Source organism: Grampus griseus (assembly GCF_964374135.1).
Source record: "Grampus griseus genome assembly, chromosome: 2".
Lineage (NCBI taxonomy): Eukaryota > Metazoa > Chordata > Mammalia > Artiodactyla > Delphinidae > Grampus > Grampus griseus.
The window spans coordinates 85,345,948-85,370,575 of NC_139018.1; the positions used below are offsets into that span (position 1 = coordinate 85,345,948).

Genomic DNA, 24,628 nt, shown 5'->3' on the forward strand with positions numbered 1-24,628 from the left:
AGGTGTCACACCTCGCTGTCGGCGGGGAGAAACCACCTGTTCCTCCAAGAAAGACAAACCTTCTCTGGCCCTGAACTGTGGAAGTCACTTAGGCAATTGTATAAGGGGCCTCAAAGATCTAGTGAAAATGTCTTAATAGCAGTTTTGCCAAACAAACGCAGAGAATTCCAGGTATGGCAGTTTTTATATGGACTCTACGTGAAGTATGTCTGTTTGGACAATCCTAGAGGGCCAGAGAGGGGCCAGCCAGGTGTGCAGTTTTCTGGAGATGAGACAGGGAGGCTCTCAAGAGAAAGAGCTTTCACATTCCCCTCAGACCTGACTGTTCTGGACAGAAGTAATGAGACAGGGAGTTAAGAAAAAAACAAAGCTTTGTGCTACCACAAATATTACACTTTCATTGTAAAAAATTGGGGAAAAAACTGGTAAACAAAAATAAGAATCTTAAATCACTTATAATACCATCACCCAGCAATGACTTTTGCTAACATTTTTGGGCATACGTTTATAGCCATTTTTACAAACACACACACACTCTTTAACTGAAATAAGACCACACTATTTAACAACCTGCATTTTAAAGAAATAATATATCACAGCTTTCCATGATATCAATTTTTATACAACCTTTAAATTTTTTTTTTAATTTGACTTAATTTTTAAATTGAAGTATGGTTGATTTACAATATTGTGTTATTTCAGGTATACAGCACACTGATTCAGTTTTATATAAATATAAAGTGATTTGGTTTTATATATACATATACTTTTATTTTTAAACATCTTTATTGGAGTATAATTGCTTTACAATGGTGTATATATACATATACTTTTTCAGTTTCTTTTCCATGTTAGGTTATTACAAGATATGATATAGTTCCCTGTGCTATACAGTAAAACCCTGTTACTCAGCCATAGAAAGGAATGAAATATTGCTATTTGCAGCAACATGGATGGACCTCGAGATTATTATACTAAATGAAGTCAGACAGAGAAAGACAAATACCATATGATATCACTTGTATGTGGAACCTAAAAAATAATACAAATGAACTTATTTGCAAAACAGAAACAGACTCAAGATACAGAAAACAAACTTATGATTACCAAAGGGGAAGAAGGGAGAGGGATAAATTAGGAGAATGGGATTAACAGATACACATTAATATATATAAAATAGATAAACTTATTTTCAATAGCTACATGATATTGAACTGTATAGCTGGGCCTTCCCTCATTTACCCTGTCCATGTAATTGGAAGTTTAGGTCGTTTCCAATGGAGAATCAAAATTGTGGTCTCTAGGGTGTGCTGGCAGGGCAGACATTCTAGGCTGTTATTCTGAAGTGGAGCCCTGAGCTTTAGACGGTGGAGAGGACAGAGCGGAAAGCAAAACAGCCTGACATATCTTGGAAAGGTGCCCCCAACACTCTTCTCAGTAGCCATCTCTGTGACTGTCAAAGCAGGCTGGACTGGGCTGCCACCTAGCACTCAGCCTGAGCTCAGTTCAGAGTGGTGGGGTAGCACAGGCCTGGTTTCTAAGGTACATTCCAGTTTTCACGTCCTCCATCCTCACTGACAGACCACAGTCACCTGCACGTCATCCCAACATCAGCGCCAAACAATGCTGCTAACACTTTCGGGTCCTGCTGCCGGCACCTCGGTCAGCCAAGGGAACTGAGAAGAGAAAGCCTAGGAGGAGGAGAGCAGGCAGCCTACACAAAAATCCCAGTGCTGCTGGGGTAAACAAGTCTGGATTCCCCTGGGTGCATGAACACCTACCCTATTTCCTCATGAATGAGCCTGAGCTCTGGGCACACACAGAGCCTCTGTGTCCGGCCAAGTGGACAAATGAGGGCGGTGCCCACCCAAACTTTCCACCCGCCTGCAGGCGACATGGATTCAGACTGCAAACCTTTGGAAAACTAGCCAGGGGAAATGGCCACATATTGGCAGGGGTGGACAGGAAGCAGCGGCAGCAGCCGTTCCCACTCCGGAGGGCACACATGAAGTAAGCCCTACACTCTCATCCCAGTGGTACCCAGCTGCCCAGCCCTGGCCAGGGGGGTGGGGTCCAAGTTAAACCACACCATCCCTGTCCTCCACCAGGGTGGCTCCAAAGCTTTTTATTGGGATGAACACACACTGGAGAATTTAAAGAGCTACCCATCAAACAACTGTATGCATCAAAGCCGCCAAGCGCGGGATCCTGGAATTCCCCCACAAGAGACAAAGGTCAATCCCAGCCTAGCCTCTTCTGGGCTCTCCCTTGCCTGCTCACTCCCAGCCTGTACCAGAAGCTGTTTTTGAATCCACTTGGAGGGTCTGAGCAGATGGGGATGGCTCTGCCGCCCTCTGCTGTTGAAATGTTTTTTTTTTTTTATTTTAAGATTTTATTATTTTTTAACATCTTTATTGGAGTATAATTGCTTTACAATGGTGTGCTAGTTTCTGCTTTATAGCAAAGTGAATCAGGTATACATATACATATGTTCCCATATCTCTTCCCTCTTGTATCTCCCTCCCTCCCACCCTCCCTATCCCCCCCCTCTAGGTGGTCACAAAGCACTGAGCTGATCTCCCTGTGCTATGCGGCTGCTTTCCACTAGCTATCTACCTTACGTTTGGTAGTGTATGTATGTCCATACCACTCTCTCGCTTTGTCACAGCTTACCCTTCCCCCTCCCCATATCCTCAAGTCCATTCTCTAGTAGGTCTGTGTCCCAGTTCTCCAAGGAGGACAACTGCATCAGCAATCAAGGTGGCCTCGCTAGTGTTCCCTCATTCTGCAGCACGGACACGTCAGCGCAGCAAAGCAGATTCCCTCCCCAATGGGTGTAGGGCTGACACAGGCCCTGGGCAAAAGCCTGCAAAATACAATTGGCTCTTTGCTACGGTCAAGAGTCACCTTGACCAGCTTGGAGAACAGAGACTTAAAGCCGGCCCCGGTGAGCTCTCCGTGAGATCCTGGGATGTGCAAAGATCATAATCAAGTCATCTCCAAGCTTCTGCCCCTGCCGCTGTCCCAGACACAGTAAGGCTGAATGCCTGTGTTGGGGAAGATGTCAGATGCTCAACAGACTCAGGGATGTGGAGGCCTTGACCCACACCAGGAACCCCCAGAGCTTCCTGGGTGACAGCAAACTAGCTTGAAGTAGTGAGCCCACCCTCTGGGCTCCAGGCCTGCCTTACTCCCTGGGGATTCCCTGAAAGGACTGGGGTGGTATGATCAGGGCCTGGCTGGCTTCCCAAGGAAGAATCCTCAGCCAGCTTCCAGGGGTTTGCTCCAGAAACCACTGGTCTATAAGCCCTGTGGGAGTCAGGCCTAGGTCAGGGTCTGAGAAACTCATTACCCTAGAGCCTGCTACGATATAAACATACACTAACTTATTAATTAACCTACTCAACACGTATTCACTGAGTACCTGCTACACCCCAGGGGCTGGGGATGTGGCCGAGAACAGGACATGGGTCACTGGCCTCATGGAATTACAGCCTTCTATGGGAGACACTAAATAAGACACTGAGTAAATGAATTATACCAAAGCACAGAGACACTTATGTTGTAACAGGAGCACAAGTCCCAACAAGGGGCTTTGCTGCCAAAATGTCACTGCCAGTTACAGTCATAGCAGCAAAACTGTAACCCAGAATGGACCTCTGTAGGGGCAAGGATTTTTATTTTTGCTGTTTGTTCAATGATTTATTCCAGGGGCCTAGAACAGCGCCTGGCCATAGTAGACTTAATTACTATTCTTAGGTGAACGCACAAATGAACACAGATGATGGTAGGACTGTGTGGATGGTAGGCACCCGGCAGGTAGGACCCCTGCTCCCAGTCCCAGGGCACCCAGGAGTCCAATGAAGGGGCCAAGGTGCCTGGTGCGGTGCCTAACCACAGGGTTCTCAGTGAAGGTTCAGGCCCTCACTGTATTGCCCAGCTACATGGGCCAAGGCTGCTCCCGAGACCTGGGGTGAGGGACTGCCCCTGTGACCAGCTCTGAGAGGCCTGCATGCCCTCTGACTGGCCAGGCCCAGGCTAGCATGGTCAGGAGTAGCTCTGGTCACACAGTTTGCTCCCTCCGTTCAGGAGCTCCCTGGAGACGGGCAGGGGAGGCCTGTCAGGGAGACTTCAGGTCTCGGGAGCCGCACCTTGTGGGTCGGGCATCAAGGGAGCCTCAGGAGGCCAATGAGCCACAGACGTCCCATCAGGCCATCGTGAGCACTGTGTATTTACTCACAGCTTTCATTTCAGTCAGGAAACCAATTTCCCTTCCAAAGTATCTGAAGGATGCCAGGAAACAGCTGTCCTTCAGTTTGGTCATGGGGTACAGGGCATAACCCAAGGGTGCGAAAGCAGAACCTGCTCAGGAAGAGGCCCCAGGAGCCCTCAAATAGCCATCTTACAACCAGAAAAAAATCCAATTTATCCTCTGAGTACAGGAATATCAACTTTACTTCTAAAAAAAAGTGTTTCTATGTATTTTTTTTTTTTTTTTTGCGGTACGCGGGCCTCTCACTGTTGTGGCCTCTCCCGTTGCGGAGCACAGGCTCCAGATGCGCAGGCTCAGCGGCCATGGCTCACGGGCCCAGCCACTCCGTGGCATGTGGGATCTTCCCAGACCGGGGCACGAACCTACGTCCCCTGCATCGGCAGGCGGACTCTCAACCACTGCGCCACCAGGGAAGCCCCTATGTATTTTTTTAAGCCGACTAAATCATATTTGACTAGATCGTATATACCAGATGCATTCACCCTGATCCCAGCCATTACAGCAGTAAGTGTAACCCACTCCTATTTCAGTGTGTACGTTATATACAGAGAGTTTACATTAACAAACCCCTTAGGATCGATGCTTCCCCTCCTGCGGCCTGATCTTGCCTCTGCACCTGTGCTTCCTCCTCCCTGACCCTCCCCCGCAAACCGACCCCCATCCCCACCCCAGGCAGGCTGGCAGCTCACAGGCCCAGAGTCTCCAGGGTGCAGCCAGTGTGCTGTACGCTCTCTTTGGCCCATGTAGATTCTTTGAAATTCTGAGCCAAAATTTGAAAACCAGGGTACTTTACATACAAATCCAGATCTCCAGCTTCTCGTGAAATATCCAGGCCTGCACTCCCACGGGGCAGCAACCACTGGGCAGGATGAGGCCTCCCCACTGAGCGGGGAAGGGCACACGCTCCCCAATCTGCTCCCACCGTGTGCCCTGCAAGTCCTCACTCACTGCACTTGCAGAATTGTTTTCCTCCCAGTAGGACGTGTTTCTCAGGACCCACATCTCTACCAAATGTGAGAAAACAAGAGGTGGTGGGAGGGGGCACCCCAGTTTCCTTTGGCGCGGCCCGCCTGCCTCACTTGTTTGAGTTACTTCTGGCTGGTGGCTGCAGGCATCTGAGTTGTGTTGCCTGCTTTCCAGAGAGGGCTGTGACCTCCAGGGCAGATGGGTCCTTGCACCGGACAAGGAGATGGTCAGTCAGGCTCTCTGAGGAGCCAGGTGAGGCGGCCTCGCTTGGGAGGGCATGGTCAGTGTCAAAATCAAGGTCACCTAACACCATGGCGGGGAGGTGGACACACGGGTCAGGCCAGCGTGGCAGCACCCACTCGGGGTCACCTGGGGCTGCCCAGATACATGTCAGGGAGATTCTGAAATTAGGCCAAAGGCTGCCCGAAGCTGGCCTTTAAGCAAACTCTTCAGTGAGCACAGCCTGCTGTGTCTGGTGAACTCCCGCCGTGGCCACAGCCCGCCACGGCCTCTGACTGAGCCCGCAGCAGCGATGCTGCCCAAGCGCGTAATCCCACAGTGCAGGGCAGCGCGGGGGAGGGCCGGCTTCAGGAGCCCCTGGAAGTGACCTCCAAGGTCACTCTCAGCTCTAATTCCCTTAAAGTTCTGGGATTCTAAAAAACAGGTGTCACTTCTGTGCCAAAACAACCCTGAACACAGCCTAAGGGAGCTGTTCATAGGACTTTTTTCAGGTGAGCTTAATTCACTTCTCGAAATGTCTCCCTTTTTGTTTAAATGTTTCAGGAAGCAAGCAATTTCTGCTTTATTCACAGGAGCCTATTATCATGTATTACTAGGAAGACGAATTTACCGTGTTCTCCTCCATTCTAAACCATGAAACCCAAATGTGTACCCAGCAACCAGCCAGACAAGCTGGCAGTGCCCCTCCATCCCCACTGGTGACTTTGTGATGGGCCCTCTGTACCTGCATTGCCTTGACCTCGGGGAAGTCCCCTGCAGAAATCTGGTATTCTCGCTGCAGCTGAATGTAGATTTCTGGCAACCTGCTGATAAGCTCTCTCTTCTTGTTTTCTTTTCCAAATACACTTGGCATCTCCTTCTTCAGGTGGCTGATGATGTAGGCATGTACCTGAAGGGGTATATGTCAGTGAGGACGGGCCATTTAGAAGTGCACCAGAGAAGGACAAACAAGATGGCATCTTACATGCATCACAGCACATAACAGGCATCCCCGCAAAGTCATGGTGCTCAGGACAGGAGGAGGGCAAGGACCAGGGGGGAAGGTATGGGGGCACCCGAGTGGGAAAGACCTTGGTTCTGGTGCTTAACCTCAGAAGACCTAAGAGAAAGTTTCACCAGGGCCAGTGCATGCAAGCACCAGCAAATGAAGCTGGAGGCTGATGGAAATGGCTGATCTGCATGGAAATCTGTGCCCGGTGAATAGTGAGATGAGAACACCCATAACCTCCCCATAGACAGTATAGGCCCCGAGATCACTGAAGTCATTTCTGCACAAGACCAGCTGCCTAGGGCCAGGCCAGACAGCAGAAGCTCCGTCTGAGAGAGGGACCCCTGGTACATGACGGGGGAGCCCCAGAAACCTTGGTCATCCAGGGGTAGCAGGCCTGGCACTGTTACCCGAAGGGTGGTGAATCCTGCTGGGAGGGCTCTAGTTGGCTTTCGTCACTTCCTTCCCTAACATTTCCACCCTTCTATTGATTTCCAACTTTAGGATGTTAAGAAACACTCATTACAAAAGTTCTCTTTGCACAGCAGAAACTAACAAAACATTGTAAAGCAATTATACTTCAATAAAGATGTTTAAAAAAAAAGTTCTCTTTGTATACCTAGAGTTCTACAGAGTAATTTAGAAGTCAAGAAAATAACTAAAATAAGAAAAGATGAAAAACAGGGCAGTGATTACAAAAAGAAAATGACTGTGTAGCTATGGAAAATCCTATTAAAGAAAGCAGAGGTCTACTATAATCTTGTGGAAGAATGGAAATTGAATAAAGGGGGTAAGCAGAAACATCCCATGGCTCAGCTGAGGGCCTCTGTGTATGGACATACACTGGGCACAGCCAAAAACATTTTGCTAAGATTTGAACTCTAAACTAAGTGCATAATGCAAATGCTGACAGGCTCGGACCAGACAACGCTAACTTCTCCATCTACATAAAGGTCATTTTAACATAAGCACACACTGAGCTGCCTGACTACTGCTACAAGTATAGATTGGGAGAGATGCTTCTAAACCTTCCTGTTGCTAGTAAACTTATTTATTTATTTATTTGGAAACATCTTTATTGGAGTATAATTGCTTTACAATGGTGTGTTAGTTTCTGCTTTATAACAAAGTGAATAGTAAACTTATTTACTTTTCAAATTAAAACAGCCTAAAATGTTTACATGATTCTTTAAGATAACCAGAGAAATCCAAGGTTAACTGCATTCCTGATGATGTGATGAATATGTGGTAAAACTAGTAAGACTGGTAATTTCCTTGCCTTGGTTAGTGAATGCCTGGCTTGGTTTGGATGAGGCTGGGGACAGCCCTGGGTAAGTCCAAAGGCCTTGGCGGGACCGCCATATTCCATCGGGGAGAACCAACTATCACCAGCTGTCCTTGCATAATTTCCTTGGCCTCGGCCCTCCTGGATCCTCTGGACTGGGCCTGTGGACCCCTCTCTCTTCCGTGCTCTGGCCTGCCCTGCTCTGGAGCCCATCCCAGCTGAAGCAGGAAGTCTCACTACCTGCTCAGCTTCCCATCCACAAGGGCGTCTTTCCAAGACCCCTTCCCAGAGCCCAGGCGTGGGGCAGCTGCCAGGTCCCTGCAGAGCTCCCCAAGCCCCCTCCCCACCTATCAGTGTGGTACCTGGGAACTGCCAGGCCCCTGTGCAGGTAAGGCTGACTCCCCACCCAGCCCCTAGCTCCCCTGGGAATGGCACCCTGCTCTTGAACACCGCCTGGTCCCCAGGGGCCTGCTTTCCCTGGGCTGGGCTGCAGGTGATGTGTCCCTGCCACAGCCCTCCACCCATCGCCTGGCACCAGCTCCCTCATCCCTGCCCTCATGGTGCTCACCGCTGATGACTGAGGCTGCTGGATAATGGGCCAACCTTTGATGCCAGGCCTCCAGGGCCCTGACGTAACTGGGGCAGTTCCTGGGCCAGGTCTCAACTCCCTCCTCCTCCCACCTGCCTGGCTCTACCTGAGTCATGACCCTCAGGTGACCTGCTCATGCTGCAGGCTGCTCTCAGCCTCAACTACTGGCCTGTTTCGTGCAAGTCCCCTGTTGTACTGCCTCTGCATGGCCTCCCCCTCCTGCCCTTCCCTGGGCATCCTAAGACAATAACCCAGGGTCAGATTCTATGCATGGGCCCTGCCTTTAAGAAGCTTATCAAGTTACAAGGTAAATTATAATCCTTAGAATCACAGAGTATTAAATCTGGAAGGGGCTCCCTATATCTGATTGAATCCCTGGTTCCAGGAAGTTCATATGACTTACTCAAGGTCACGCAACTAGTTAGGAGATGCCAAGCTGGCAGTAGCATTTAACTATCTTACTGCCTCATTCCCTGTCTTATAGAATTAACTGCTTTTTGTGGGTATGAATTAAAAATCGTACCGAAGCTGCTGAAGTCTGGAATTCAAAGTGAACTGTGTCCTACGGAACAACCTGGAGGTTTGGCTTCTGATCGCTCCTAACTCACAGGGAAGCTTTGGGAAGGTCATGTACTCTTCCCTCCCCATGCACAGAAAATGGATACGTTATGGCACGCACACTGCGAACACCACGCAGAATGTGGGGAAGACTGCACTCTTCTAGCGGGACGGTGCCTTGTGATTTTCCAAGGACTCTCGGTAAACAAGGGACAGCCTGGGTGGCTGAAATCCCCAGTCAACTTGAAAAGCTCGTGTCTGCCTTTATATGTCAAAGATGTGTCTCCAAACAAACGCAGGACCCGGGGCCAGATCCGGCGATGGTCCAGGGAAGGAGGTAGAAACAGTCTGATCTTTTGTCCTTTATAATAAGAGAAAATTAATTGAGAGGAAGAGGAATAGGAAGGAGAAGATGGGGAGAAAGAGGAGGTGGGCAGGATGGGACTGCGTGTTTGAAGGCCGGGTCAGGCGCTGCCACCGCTGCCCACGCGCTCGCTGAGCAACCCTGGGCAAGCTGTCTCCTCCCCAGCCTCGGCTTGCTCACCCCCAACCTGGGGATTACAGCCCTTACCTCACAGGGCTGTGGTTATGAGAATCGAGAGAGAGCACAGATTTGAATGTACTTTGTCCTCTAGAAAGGGGGCTAGAAATGTTGTTATTGACTAATGGCCAAAGACCTATAGCTGGAGGGGTAGTAACGCCAGAGGAGGCTTGTGGCTATTTAGTCCTTACTGAATAATGAATAGACTCTATCTATTTAAATAGAACATGATGAATTTGGGTTCCAAGTTCTTCATTCACAAGTGAATGACACTGAACCCTGGGGAACGTTTGAACATTGTTGTCTTGTTCAATTCACTCTTTCCCTTATATAAAACTAGAAAAGCCCCAACTCATCAAATGGTGATGACCAAGGGTAAGTCAAATGGCTCAAAATGTCAATTTTTTTCTGGGCTAATAACTCAATGAGCAGAAAAAGATGTACTCCCCTTTAAACGAACAGGGATTTATAGTTCACATCTACACTCTGACACAATCTCATTAACTGTGTCCATGACAAGTGTTTGTATCTCCAAGGCTGAGAAGCATGTACACAGAGTAATACTGGGAATTTCCACTGTGGGCTTGGAGGGCAACCCCCAGCAGCAAGTGCTGGAAGCTTGAGGTGCTCATGGACAATAGGAATGGAAATGCCCATGGAATTTGGATACTGGGGAGATGTGTGGGGGAAGTCAGGCTGGGATACATTGTTCTGCACTGGGCAACCTTAGAGTTGCCCAGGTTTAATATGACCTGATGGAGATCTGCATCTTTGCAGGCCCAGCTGGAAACGTGCAGAGAACATTTAACCTCTGGGGATCAGCACATTTTATATATATATAAATTTACTTGTATTTATTTATTTATTTATGGCTGTGTTGGGTCTTCGTTGCTGTGTGCAGGCTTTCTCTAGTTGTGGTGAGTGGGGGCTTCTCTTGTTGCAGAGCACGGGCTCTAGGTGTGTGGGCTTCAGTAGTTGTGGCACGCAGGCTCAGTAGTTGTGGCTCACGGGTTCTAGAGCACAGGCTCAGTAGTTGTGGCGCACGGGCTTAGTTGTTCCGTGGCATGTGGCATCTTCCTGGACCAGGGATTGAACCTGTGTCCCCTGCATTGGCAGGCAGATTCTTAACCACTGCGCAACCAGGGAAGTCCCTGGGGGTCAGCACATTTTAAAATTGGGTTTACTATGATACAAAAATTTCAGTTCCTAAACTAAAGACCCAGAAGATGAACCCATGGGGTGGTAAGAGTGTGAGGCTTCAAGATGCAGCTGATTGGCTCCCACTTGGAGGTTTGTTATTCTGTTGAAATCAAAGCTGGCACCAACAGCACATATGATTCTGAAGAGCCTTAAAGGGCATGTGAGGGGGCCTACCCAGTCATCTGATGGTGGCCTTCAAAGAGACAGGCTCTCCTGGGTGGACACAAGTACTGACACACCCCCGGTAGCTTGGGGCTGCCAACTGAGCTATTTTTAAACGCCCCCTGGAGGACTAAGCATCAAAGGGATAGTCATCAGCCACTGCAGAATGATTTTTACATAACTTAGCCTGGGTCCATGTGGTGAATTTCAAAATGTCTAACTTCTCCCCAGAAGGAATAGGCGGTGCAGACAGACCAGAAAGCTGCCCCTGCACGCTACACGTGACTAAGAGGAGAACACGCTTTGAAGACGAAACTAAATTGCACAGAACTATAGTAAACCCCCCAAATCAATGACCTCTCCTTTTCTTTCTCAGTTTTAGTTGTTCCTTCCTCAAATGTTGACTCATTTTTTACTGAATGAAGGTTTCCAAGTGGGTGGGAACCTTTCCCATCCTTGGGCAGCGTGCTTATAAAAGGTGGGGTCCTACAGTAAACTTGCCTTGCTATTTACCTTTGTGCATTTATCCCATAAACTACTATGATTTGGAGTTTGAACCTTATTTCTTTAACTTGGCTATTTTAATTATAGCTGAATAAAACTAAATTCTTATTTTCTAAACTTTTTTTGGGCTTTCCCCAAATAGGTTACTCTACAAAATCATGAAATGAAACTTGACTAGCATCTTAGATTGTGACATCCTTCAAAGAAGGATGTCTACTGATATCATAAGATACAATCTTTGGGGCTAACCAAAAAACCCACTCTAAAGGTTTCCTGTTCCTTGAAATAGAGAGTTGGGAAAAAAATATAAATAGAAAAAGCAGGGAAATCATTAAGTTTCAAGAGATCTTTAGTAAGAGTGCCATTTTTCACATTATTAAAATGTCATCTTGGGCTTCCTTGGTGGTGCAGTGGTTAAGAATCCGCCTGCCAATGCAGGGGACACGGGTTCGAGCCCTGGTCTGGAAAGATTCCACATGCCGTGGAGCAATTAAGCCTGTGCGCCACAACTACTGAGCCTGAGCTCTAGAGCCCTCGTGCCACAACTACTGAAGCCTGCGTGCCTAGAGCCCGCGCTCTGCAACAAGAGAAGCCACTGCAATAAAAAGCCTGTGCACCGCAACCATGAGTAGCCCCCACTCGCTGCAACTAGAGAAAGCCCGCGCACAGCAACGAAGACCCAACGCAGCCATAAATAAATAAATAAATAAATAAATGTCATCTTTATGATACCTCAAGTTTGACTACTGCAGAACCTGGCAGGACATTAACAACGCATTTCTGGCTTTATTTCTGGATGAGCCACAAATTCTACCTGATTATGGTGGTCTATAAATAGACACACTCCATACCCCAACTCAGATCTGTCACCTCTCAGGTGACATCTGAAAACTTATCCTTTGCATGCTTGCAAAATGACAGCTCGACAAACCTCTAAACTTTGTAGGGTTTACATGGATGGATAATTTTATAGAATAAACAGAATGACAGATTAATGCAGAATGCAAGGGCATAATAAGGAGCAACCAGATGTCGTCCACTCTGGATTTCAGGTGAATGCCTTCCGGACCAGGGAGTCAGGCCCACTGGAGTTTGAATCTATATTGTGTAACTTCAGGCTGGGGAGCCTTGGGCAAGTTATGTCACCTTTTTGAGCTTCAGTTCCCTTTTGTGAGAAATGAAGAGAATGCCCAACTTTGTGCACTTACTGACAGGATCAGACCCTCAGGAAGGGTTGGCTTACCAAAGGAAAACTGGATCAAGAGAGATGAAGATTAACATATCAAAACCAAAGAGCATTTTTATGAAATAGAAACACTGCCAAGAGAAAAACTCAGGTGACTCCTTGTCCATTTCAGCAACAAGTTCACAAATGGAACATAAAACTGCAGATGGTGTATAAAGTGGATGGCACTGGTTAGTGGCCAAGGCCACTGTGCTGAGTTCGGCTTCTTCTCTGCCCAAGACTGTTTCCTGCCCCCCTTTGCAGTGTGGTGCTGCCCCAGGAACACACTGACACTGAGAAGCTCAGGCTGGAAACATCCGTACTTCAAACATTTTCCTTTATGAAAACGAACAAGCCAGATACTATTCTTAGGGAAAAAAAGACAAGCTTTTTTCCTAGAAGTAAGCTCAGCAAGTTGACCGCCCCCTGCCCCTGCCCCCGCCTCTACACAAGGGCTTTCATTATTCCCGGCGTCAGTACACAGCAGCATTCTGTGCCTCTCTAAACCCAGGCCATGCTGGCCCCTTCACAGGGCCCAACACTCAAGGATGGCAGCGAAGTCCCATGTGCTTGGCACCCCCAGTGAGCTCTCTGCTCTTTATTTATTTATATGACTAATGACAGCTGCGTCTTCAGTCACTAGGCCCTCAGCAACGACTGGTAAATTAAAAACGGCCATGGGCATTTAAAAATAGTTTAAAAGGTCTTGAAATCTGCAAAGGCTATGACGTCATTTACCAGCCTTGGCTATAAAATCACGTTGGGTACTACGTACACTGAAGGTAAAGTTCAGCTGTATCAGCTGGAGGAGAGAAAGACCACACGCTGGGGGGTGGGCGGTCACTAAATGGGCAAAAACGGACTTCCTGCCACCCGGGACGAGCAGGGGAGGGAAATCATGTCAGGAGAGCGATAAATCAGTGGATTTACAAGCCTTGCAGAACTGGAACAAAAGTGGCTGTAGTTCCAGAAGGAAGCAGGTGGTACTGAGAAGAAAAGTTCAAACAGCAGTGACTCACAGAGCACAGGTGACTGCAGATTAGCTGGGCCGCATGGGAGGAGGGCATGAGCACGCACTGGGTGGGCAGCTGAGCAGAGAGGAAAAGAGCAGAACCAGGGACTATGGGTGGGGCTGGGCCGCCAGGGAGGCGTCTCTTTCGACATAGGAGGGATGCTGCCCTGTGAGCACGCTGGCATAAAGGCAGCAATGACGAGCCACGAGGAGGCGTTGGACGGCTGGTCACCCGCCCGGAAGTCATCCTCCGTGGAGCCCTCCCCGCTCCCCATCCCGCCCCGGCGAGGCCCCCTCCTCAGAGCACAGTGTCCACACCCCGGTCACACACAGCTCCCCAATCTGTAAGGGGGGGTTCTGCACCCCCTCCTCCCCCAGACCAGGCTGCCCAGCCCTGGCCCAGGGATGCTGAGCAGCTGCTGACTGAATGAGGCAAAGTGAGGACAGTGTGGGGAGGGTCCCTGGCAGAGGCTGCCGCGGGGGGTCTCCGGCTTACCTTGGCCAGCCTCGCTCGCTTGATGAGGTCATTGAGCTTGCGCACCGCCGCCTTCTGAGGAAGGCTCTGGATGTCTCTGAACAGGTCCTGGGCCTCGGCCTCGAAGAGCCGGCGGTTGTCAGTGTTCTGCAGGGGCTGCGCCCAGAAGGAGCCGATGTAGACGCGCAGCACCTCGGGAGTGTTGATGACCTTGCCCAGGGACCACATGAGGGCCCCGTAGACGCGCATCAGCTGCTGCGTGTCCACTTGGTCAGCCTTGTTCAGCACCACGCGGATCTTGTCGTCCTGGCCCCGGAAGGCCTTGATGGCCTCCGAGAACTCGTCTGAGATGTCCAGTTTGTGCGCATCGAAGAGCAGGATGATCCTGTCCACCCGCTCAGCAAACCACTGCAGGACCTGGCAGAAGTCATACCCTGTGGGGAGGGAAGGGCACATCAGTGCAGGCGGTTGCTGCGGGGGACACGCCCGCCGGGAGGGCTTGGAACAACCTGGGTCTCCAGCAGCTGCCGAGGAGAGCGCCCCGTCTCCAAGCTGGAGGCAGGGGAGGCCTCGCGACCTGAAAACCATTTCACATGGGGCCCTCTGGGCTGGATGCATCGAGTCAATGCTGGGGACCCTGGGAGCCCTTCCATGGGACGAAATAGGGGATATAGAGGGGCTCGTGGTCACTTTGATTGGGAAATGCTTACTTCCGTACGTGTAATTCCATTTAGTCCCCCAGGAGTCTCTTGTTTCACCTAGTACAGTCTTTTGGCTCAATGGCAAAATTGATCAATGGCTCTGTAAAAATGCAGGCCATGGGTCAAAAACTCTTAATTTCTGTCAAAGTCTCACCTTTCTGAAAGTTCCAGAACTGGAGAAGGAAGAAAACCTAGAGGCCACTTGGAGTCCCATGGGGTGTCCGGGAAGTACCACAAAAGAGAAATCACCTTCTCTTTAAGTTTTTAAGAGCGTTAAGGAGATCAAAGGTTGGCCTGGCCAAAACTGTGACCTATATTTATCATTTGGACTATTTATATCCTAAGTATGTTGTAAATATTTTAAAAATTGTGTCTCACAGCCATTCCGAGAAATGGTCTCTCGCCAATTTCTTTCTAAAAACGAGTAGGCCCATGACAATTCTGTTTGGTTCACTTTGGCCACGTACCAATACACTCCAAATCATGCGGCTAAATCAACACTCCTCTGCGCTTGTGGTCAAGATTTTCAGGCATTTCTCCAGGGAGGCAAGTCCCACGAGAAGCAAACAAGAGGGGCCAGTTCCACAGGTTTATTTTTATTCTCAGTCTGATTAGCTCCGGAATCAGAGCCTCAGTGCAGCCCAATCAGAACCCAGATGGGATTCTTCCTGACCCTACTTAAGTGCTCTTGCCTCTTTTTTAGATTCTGAAAACTTCCAAACACCTATAACAGTCTAGAGAATAATGTGATGAATGCTGACATACCCACCTTGTACCTTTAAGAAATTTTGACACTTGGTCTTGTTTGCTTCACATCCTTAAGAAAATTGAAGTCTAGTTTATTTATACAACAAAATACCACATAGCAGTGCGAATGAACTAGATCCTCACTTGTCAGCACAGGCAAATCTCTCACAAATTGGTGAGTAAAAAATCAGCTTCAAAAGGACATGTACAGTTTGAGAACATTCACTTACAATGAAAAAAACAAAGCACCACTCAACAGCCTATGGATATATACTACAGCACAGAAAAAAATAAGCTACACCAGTTCTGGGATTCTGGTTGACTCTGGGGATGGAGGGAGTGAGGCATCTAAGGTAGATGACAAAGTGTCTAAAGGAGAATGAGCTATTAGGCAGAAATAAAGGGGGTCCGCGGACTAAAGTTTCCATGAATTGAAGAACAGGTGTAAGGGGAGTAGGTGGACAAGCAAACTGGATTCAGACACATTTAAATAAAGAAAACATTCAGAAATGCTGAAGCCCTCTGTGCACCCCTCCCTAAGCCCTAGCCTCAACCTCTTCTCCAGAGGAAACCACAGCCCCCAGACGCAGGGCTTTATGTCATCACACATGTGCGTATGCTGCCAGCTCAGGCTTTTCACTTCTCTTTCTCTCTGCATCACTCCCTGACTCCACTGGGGACAAGGAGGACAAAGGTAGTTCCCGGAATGTGGGCCAGAGTTTATTTTCATTGCTGTCAGTAGCCAGTTTAGATCAGAGGAAAATCAAAGACCTATTGAACGGGTCACAGAGTAGTATGTGGATATACAGAGTCAAGATTCCACTCGAGTTCTGTCCCTCTGAGGCTAGAACAAACCTCCTCCTAAGGTAACACAGGTTTTGTCATTCGAAGCTGACTTGTGTGCCAGAGAGCCCAGATCCCAGGTAGCAGATCCTCAGCAGATGAAAGATGGTGCTGTTCCCTGGGCACCAGGAGGGCATTTCGGAACCACCCACTGAGGGCCCTGCTTGTGGGTTTACTTTTCCAATAGGGATGATCGACTTATCTCTCTGACCCAAATCCTCTCTCACTTGGTAACTGAAGGTTCACAAACAGATGAAAGAAAAGGCTGTGTCCAGAGTGCACACTGGAGAGGACACGAGTTGTATTTCGCTGAACGCCCTTCCTGTCCGGTGGGGGTTGCGGGAGGGTCCCTCGGGGGCCACAGACGCTGAAGGCATGGCAGACAGACTTTTGCCCCACTCGTTAGCAGGTTGGGGTACAGGTAGGTGATCTAGAATCAGACAATCATCTCCTACCAGAGGATGGTGTTGAATCTTGAGGGAATGATGCAAAGACACAGGGAACATGAGAATTTATTTCTGGCAGAGGTGGCTGAGTTTAGACAGTGATGGTAGCTTCCTAACCTAGTTTTTGAGCCCAGCTCTCCAACTTTCCCATCAATTCTGCGAACAGCCTGATTTTCTGAAAAATTCCTTTTCTGCTTAAGTTAGTCAGAATCAGCTTCTTTGGTTTGCTACCAAGGACCATGACTGGTAAATAATCTATCACCACATTTGAATATTTCTAAATTCTAGATGCTCTTACAATCAGTGCCAAAAGAAACTTGCCACTCCAATAGCTGTCACCTCCCCCATGTGCGTGCACCGTGCAAATCTAGCCATGCAGACACGTCTCTCCTCCTCCAAGGGCCACCTGGGTTCAGCAGTTGGCCTCAATAGTACCTCATGTGTTTAAACTTTAACTTAAATTTGGGTTCCTAATAGTTATTTTTAAAAAGACTTCATTCTAAGGCTTCAGTGAAATAAAAAGTTACTGGAAACGGAACGGCCAGATGTAAGTTTACTATAAGTGAAGCCAGTACTCATCTCGGGAGGAATGGCTGCATGTCCGTATTCTTCTGTTTTAAAGTAATGTTGAAAGCTTAATAAGATTAAGTAGTATAGGGAAGTAGAACCGTTTTGTCTGTCATCAAGCAGGTGTAAAAGGATTGCTTGTTACATATCAGGCAACACAATCAAAGGCGAAAAAAATCACCAAGTGTCTCAGAAGAAAGCAAAGAATTATCAAAGCCAGGAGAGGTTGGTCTGCTCAATTTTTTCCCCACATACAGTTGCTGTTATTGTTATTATTTTATCATTTTTAAGTGTACAGTTTAGTGGCATTAAGTGCATTCATATTGTTGTGGAACTATCACCATCATCCACCTCCAGAACGCTTTTCGTCTTCCCAAACTGAAACTGTACCCGCCAAACAATGTGTCCATCCCCTCCTCCCCCAGCCCCTGGCAACCACTATTCTATTTTATGCCTTTATGAATTTGACTGCCCTAAATACATCATATAAGTGGAATCATACAGTACTTGTCTTTTTGTGACTGGTTGATTTCACTTAACATAATGTCCTCAAGGTTCATCCATGTTATAGCATGTATCAGCATTTCCTTCCATTTTAAGGCTGAATAGGTCTTCTCAATTCTTATACCTTCATGATATAAGAAAGGCACCAAATATCTGTCTACCAAAAAGTTCCAGCTGATTTTTTAAAAATTATTTATTTATTTATTTATTTTTGGCTGTGTTGGGTCTTCGTTGCTGTGCGCGGGCTTTCTCTAGTTGCGGTGAGCGGGGGCTACTCTTCGTTGCAGTGCGCGGGCTTCTCATTGCGGTGGCTTCTGTTGTTGCGGAGCACGGGCTCTAGGTGCGCGGGCTTCAGTAGTTGTGGCTCGCGGGCTCTAGAGCGCAGGCTCAGTAGCTGTGGCACATGGGCTTAGCTGCTCCGTGGCATGTGGGATCTTCCCGGACCAGGGAATGAACCTGTGTCCCCTGCTTTGGCAGGCAGATTCTTATCCACTGTGGCCCCAGGGAAGACCTGTTCCAGGTGATTTTAAAGAAAGGATCTAGTTTAATGATATGTTATTTAGTTTGCCTGCTGAAGGAAAATTATTCAAAAGGACCTAGAGACCACTGCTTCTCAAAGCCTGGTCTTGCATCAGAATCAAGTATGGGATTTGTTAAAATTTAGACTCCTAGCCTCTTCCTAGAAAGATGGAATCAGAATCCCTGGGGCTGGGCTTGGTGACTTGCATTTTATTTTACTTTATTATTACTTTTTAGCGTATACAGATTTAATTTTATTTTTGGCTAAATGAGAGTTGTTTACAAAGCCTCTACAACACATTTATACATTATTCTGGCTTTAGTAAGCATAGGATGGTGAATGAAACTGAAGCCTGCCATGATTTATGGTTTCCCCTGAGGACTGGTCATCATTCTGAATAGAAAAGATTATATTTTAGGCACAAGGGAAATGAATTATGTAGTAACTTCCAAATATAATATTAGAAATATTTATGCATGCAGCTCTTCAGTAAACTTAAGAGTTTGCTTTCTTGTCCTCTGGCACTTTCATTTCAAAGTAGAGAAGGGTGACCGGCATTTTATAAGCTCTTCAGACAATTGCAATGCCCAGTAAAGTTTGAGGATCACTGCCTTAGAATGAAGACCAAGGCATATGGGATGGCAAAGATGTGTCTGTGTTATTGCTGGTCGGTAACACAAAACACATTAAAAATAGTTTCTTTTTATTCTAAAAAGTTACCAATACGTGGTTAGATGGTACAGCACAGAACTGAGGAAACACAGAATTTAAATCTGCTTATTTGAAGATGGATTTTAAAATTCAGGAAAGCTCTGCCATCTTTGCTCACGCTGGGCCTAGACCCTGGCAAGCCCTTCTCCTCTGGCTTAGGACCTAGAAATCTAGCCCAAATCCTCGTCATTCTTCAAAACACCTGGGGGAAACTTGAGTGACATGTTACTTAACTTCTGTAAGCTCCAATTTTCTCATCTGTAAAACCAGGTTGTTGAATGACTGCATAAGAAAATGCTTTTAGGGCTTCCCTGGTGGCGCAGTGGTTGAGAGTCCACCTGCCGATGCAGGGGACATGGGTTTGTGCCCCGGTCCGGGAAGATCCCACATGCTGCAGAGCGGGAGCGGCTGGGCCCGTGAGCCATGGCCGCTGAGCCTGCACGTCCGGAGCCTGTGCTCCACAACGGGAGAGGCTACAACAGTGAGAGGCCCATGTACCGCAAAAAAAAAAAAAAAAAGAAAATCCTTTTAACATGCTCAGCACAATGCTGAGACTTAGTAAACTTTCAATAAATATAAACTTTCGTTATTAATTCTGCCCCCTCTCTCACAAAGGTGGACTCAGTTACTCCCTCTTCTGAGCTCCCAGAGTCCTTTGCTTATTCTCCTATTAAACAACTTTTCACAGTGGATTATAATCCAATGGATATACAGGGCTCTCTCATTAGATCATAAATTCTTTAACCGCAGGGACCACATCTTCCTCATGGCGTCACAAGACAGTGATTATCGTTGTGGGCTTTGGACTCAGGCTGCCTGGGATCTAATCTATCTCCATCACTTACTAATTCTGTGACCTTGGGCATGTTACTTAACCTCTCTGTGCCTCATTTCCTCATCTGTAAAATGGGGCTAATAATAGTATCCATATACTTCATGGGGCTGTGGAGTTAATGTATGTGAAGCATTTAGAATCATCTTGGTACCTAGAAAGCTCTCCAAGATGTTATCTACTGGTTATTTTAAAAATCCTCGTATCTCGTATTTAAAAATCCTTTAAATCCTCCTCGAGGATTTAAAAATCCTCGTACCAATGCATGGCGGGGGCACAATAAATATTTGTTGAAGGATGCCTGGCTGGGGTGAGGTACAGTCTGCAGTCATAGAGAAAACAAAATTAATTAGGGTAAAGGTGACAATGCAATGATGCTTGAGCCAAGTGAGAGAATCGGTGCTCAAAAAATAGCTAATAGAATATACCTACCGAGCACAAACCATTCATATTTTACGAATGGAGCTAGTGGCCTTTCTTTCCCTGCTTGTGAGACAGAGGGAGTTCTACCAGCTGGTCTTAAAGACCCTGGGTTATTCCTGAAACAGAGCGATGGTTCCAACCACAGGATTCCCCTCTGGCTTAGGAAAGGCCTGTGCACACCTGTGCTGGCTGGGACAGCTCGGGGCAAACATTCTCGTACTCAACGGGCAGAGAGCAATGAAGTGCCCCAGAGGTTTTCTGTTACAGAGGGCGGTCAGAGCCCTGTCACCGCTACAGTCAGCCACACTATGCTAAGTAGGTCTGTGACGAAGCTACCACTTAAAACAACATGGAAAACCAGCGGCCCTCAGACCGAACGTGCCCTTGGCTGCTGTCTTTTTGGCCTACATAGTGTCCTTACATTTTGAGCTGACTGTCTTTGGTCTGGACAGCACTGTCCACCTGGTGCCTACTTCTGAGTGGAAACACTACAGCTCTGACTCAGCCTTAGAAACCCAACTGTGCCCTCCAGCCCTCCTGGGCTCCCGCAGCATGCCCCTAGCCCCCCAGAGAACTGTATCCCGTTAGTTCACACGTGTCTCTCAACTGGGCCGGGAATGCCTGAGGCGGGTGGGGGCCTTCCTACCCTGCTTCCTACACTGACTCAATGTTTTCTGTGGGAAAATGTTCAAAATCCCCCTTTTTTTTTGGGCCGCACCTCGCGGCTTACAGGATCTTAGTTCCCCGACCAGGGATCGAACCCAGGCCCTTGGAAGTGAAAGCGCACAGTCCTAACCACTGGACCACCAGGGAATTCCCCTAAACTTCCCTGCTTGAAACAATCTCTTTGAACATGTCTCTCTGGAAATCGAAAATACACTAAACATCTTGGAATTTAACAAGACATTTCAAATACAAAATTTTCTTTAATGGATTAATTAATAATTATCAAGTGCCTAGGATGTGCTTGGAACTGTTGCTGAGGGACATACTGCCATAAAAATGAGGCTGCTAGCTTTACCCAGAATATCCCCAAACTGGAAATAACCCAAATGTTCTTTGGCAGGTGAATGGATAAACTGCGGTGCCTCTGTGCAGTGGATGACTACTCAGTGATACACGGAATGAGCTACTGACACATGCAGCTACACCGGTGGATCTCAGAAACATGCCGAGTGGGAGAAGCCAGGCACTAAAGAGCACATACTGTACGATTCCATTTATATTAAATTCGAGGACAGGCAACGCTAAGCTACAGCGACAGAGAGCAGATGAGGAGTTGCCTGTGGCTGAGGATGGGGCTGGGACTGACTGCAAAGTGGCACAAATGAAGAAGGAACTTCTCAGGGTGACAGAAAGTTTCTATTTCCTGAAGATGGTGGTGGTTACACGAGAAACACGAGTACATGAGTAAATTTGCAAATGTGTCAAAAATCAACAAGCGGTACAATTAAAGTGAGTGCATTATAATGTACTATACTTCAATAAAACTGACTTAAAAAGTAAAAATAAATAAATAAGAAAGAAAGGAAAAGAGAAGAAAGGAAGAAAGCATGGACAGAAGGCTGGAAAGAAGAAAGAAAAGGAGAAAGGGAGAAGGAAAGAAAGGAAAAAATCCAAGGCTGCTAAACTTGTTTGAAGATATCCATCTCCACAAACCTGCTGAGTAGATCAGGAAGTTGAAATCTGTTCATCAGGGAACTATGTCACAAATCTGGCCATGTATGGAGCTGGATTTAGCAACAGTCGAAATAGTCTTCACCACAGAGGTTAATGTAAAATTTGGCTTGTCCACTGAAACTTTGAGAGTCGTGTAATTTCACAGTGCCTTGCCTCGTGGCCAAGGTGATTTAAGAGCCTTTCATGCTGACAGATCAGGGAAGAGAATGTTCGGAGTTTATGAGAATCAGTTCCAGCTGGGCAGAATGCAACAAGGCCCGGGGTGCACACAGATCTGGGCGTGTGTGTGTGTGTGTGTGTGTGTGTGTGTGTGCACGCGTGCAGGTGAGCTTGCACGTGGGTGTAGTGTATGTATGTGTGCAGGTAAGAGTGTCCCTGGAGTCGACACAATAATAGAACTGTCCCCATGATGCTCGATATATGTTAAAAATTCATCATTCAATTATAGACATTTCAATTCTATAAGACTTTCCAATGGAACTTTTAACAGTCTGGAACAAAATAGAGATGTAATCAGTCCAGTTGTTTAAAACTACACTTTCTATCTTTGCAAAAGGACCCCAAAGCTATATAGCTTTGCGAGCTGGGGAAGAGACTTTGTCCTGTGGAAGATCCCAGCTTGGCATTCCTGGCTCCACGTTCTGGGAACAAGGTGGGGAGGCAGGAAGGAAGGGGCCCTTTCCACCCAATCAGGGGCTTCCGTCACAGCCCTGTGGAGACCGTGGTCACCATCTCTGCTGAAAAGACCCACCAGGAAATGGCATCTGAGGTTTCATCAGTGGCCGCCTGGCTCAGGTAAACACAGGGCGGGGACCCTTAGGAAGCAAATTTGGTAGGCTATTTTTAATAGAACAACAGAAAAAAATGCTTCAGTTTCTTCCCAAAACCAAGTTTCCTATTACGTGAGTTTTAAACAAAATGTGTGTCAATAAAAGGATGCAAGATAATGGAGGACATTCAGACCGAGGCCAGGTTCTCTCTGCCCTTGCCCTTAGTGCCCTTCTTGGGGTGGGCAAGGCCACTCGCCCAGCCGGCCACAGCCCAGGACTCTGCTCAGACCTCTCCTCCTCTTTGGCGGGGCCCTGGCCTGCTCCTCCCAGAGCTAGCAGCTCCGTTGCAAGCAGGGCATTCATATCCCTTCCCCAGCACCTACGGTGTTGGTTCGTGTAACACCGGCCCCTCTCCCAGAGTTCCCCGAGGTGTCATGTCCATCTTTGTGTCCCTCCAGCACCTAGTCAGTTGTCCAGCACAGACTGTCCAGACAGCATTGAGAGTGCTGGCAGTGCCCTTAACTGCCCTTCCTGTCCCCGGGCTCCGTCCTTTGCCATCCAGCCCTCAAATGATCCCCACCCCTTCTCAGAACTCAGATAATCTCCCCAACTGTGAGTCCCTGATTACTTCTAGAATAAATGTCTACAGAGTCTTGGCGACTAGCCCCAGCTTACCTCCCCAGCCTTTTCTCACAGTTCTCATACTAAACTACCCTCCCCACCCCAGAAACCACACTGGGCTCTTTGCTGCTCCTCCAAAGCATCCTGCAGTTCCCTGCCTCTGACTTTCCCTTCTGCCTGGGATGCCTTCCCTCTTTCCCATCTCCAGTTACCCATCCCTCTGGGGCACTTCCCCCAGGAGGCCTTCCCCAACCCGAGCGGAGCTGGACCTCCCCACCTCCTGAGAGGGTCTGTTCTCTGCCACAGCCTGTTCTCTAGATGAGACTGTCATCATGTCTAGAACCCAAAAGCCTAACGCAGAACATTGTACCCTAAGTCAGCTTCCCTGTGACATATTCTTCCAGCATCAGTGATGTTTCTTCCATAACACTTATTCTCTATAATGATATATTTATTTGCTGATTATACGACAGAAATTCTGAGGGCAAACACCACCCCTCATTCCATTTACCACCTTACACCCAGGATCTACCACTGAACATAGTAGGTGCTCAATAAATTTGATTTATTCCTCAGAAAAAAAAATAAACTTAACCCAAGGCCACACAGCTGTTTCCCAGGGGAGCCAGGATTCAAACCCAGGGACGCTGATCCCAGAGCCTGCAATTTTATCCACTGCGCTGCACTGTGTGTACACCACGATGGTGGGATTAGAGGTGATTTTTATTTTCTTCTTTTTGGTCTTTTAAAAAGTAGTTTTAAAGTGTTTTATGATGAACATATATTATTTTTGTAATAAAAAAATAAACATGGAAAAAATCATTGGCCCATATAGGACTGGGCTAGCAGTATTATTGAGGTGGCATTCCCTTCCTTCTGTACTGGTGTTTACAACTAGGGTCTGGATTTCTAGTGCTTTCCAGCTTACTGCCATCTCAAGAAACCCTGCGGGTGGTGTCTTTGCTACACACCCCGCTGTGGACAGAGGCAGCCCCCCTTCAGCTGTGCCCGAAGAACAGTGGGAACACACAGGTGTGCAATGAGTACAGACACTGCTCCTGCCTCCCTCCCCACCTCCCCTCTCTTCTCCAGCCGGCTTTCTCCTCCTCGCAGCTGACCAGACACACAGTGGGGTAGGTGGCGTGGGGGTGAGCTGATACTAAGCCCCTTCCCGGACCCAACAAGACTCTCAGAGAGGACGGACACCACAGCCTCCACATCTGCACAGCAGTCACCTCTTTTTGT

General features: G+C 47.7%; 1 protein-coding gene across 1 annotated transcript in view; it reads right to left on the reverse strand.

Moving 5' to 3' along the window:
* EHD4 (EH domain containing 4) overlaps positions 1 to 24,628 on the reverse strand; it is an 89,652-nt gene that overhangs the window by 5,237 nt on the left and 59,787 nt on the right. Inside the window, exons 4-5 of the mRNA XM_082647884.1 lie at positions 14,040 to 14,452; positions 6,204 to 6,368 (exon numbers count right to left, since the gene is read on the reverse strand). Of these exons, the coding sequence (XP_082504010.1) occupies positions 6,204 to 6,368; positions 14,040 to 14,452 (578 nt within the window). The remainder of the gene's footprint in view (positions 1 to 6,203; positions 6,369 to 14,039; positions 14,453 to 24,628) is intronic.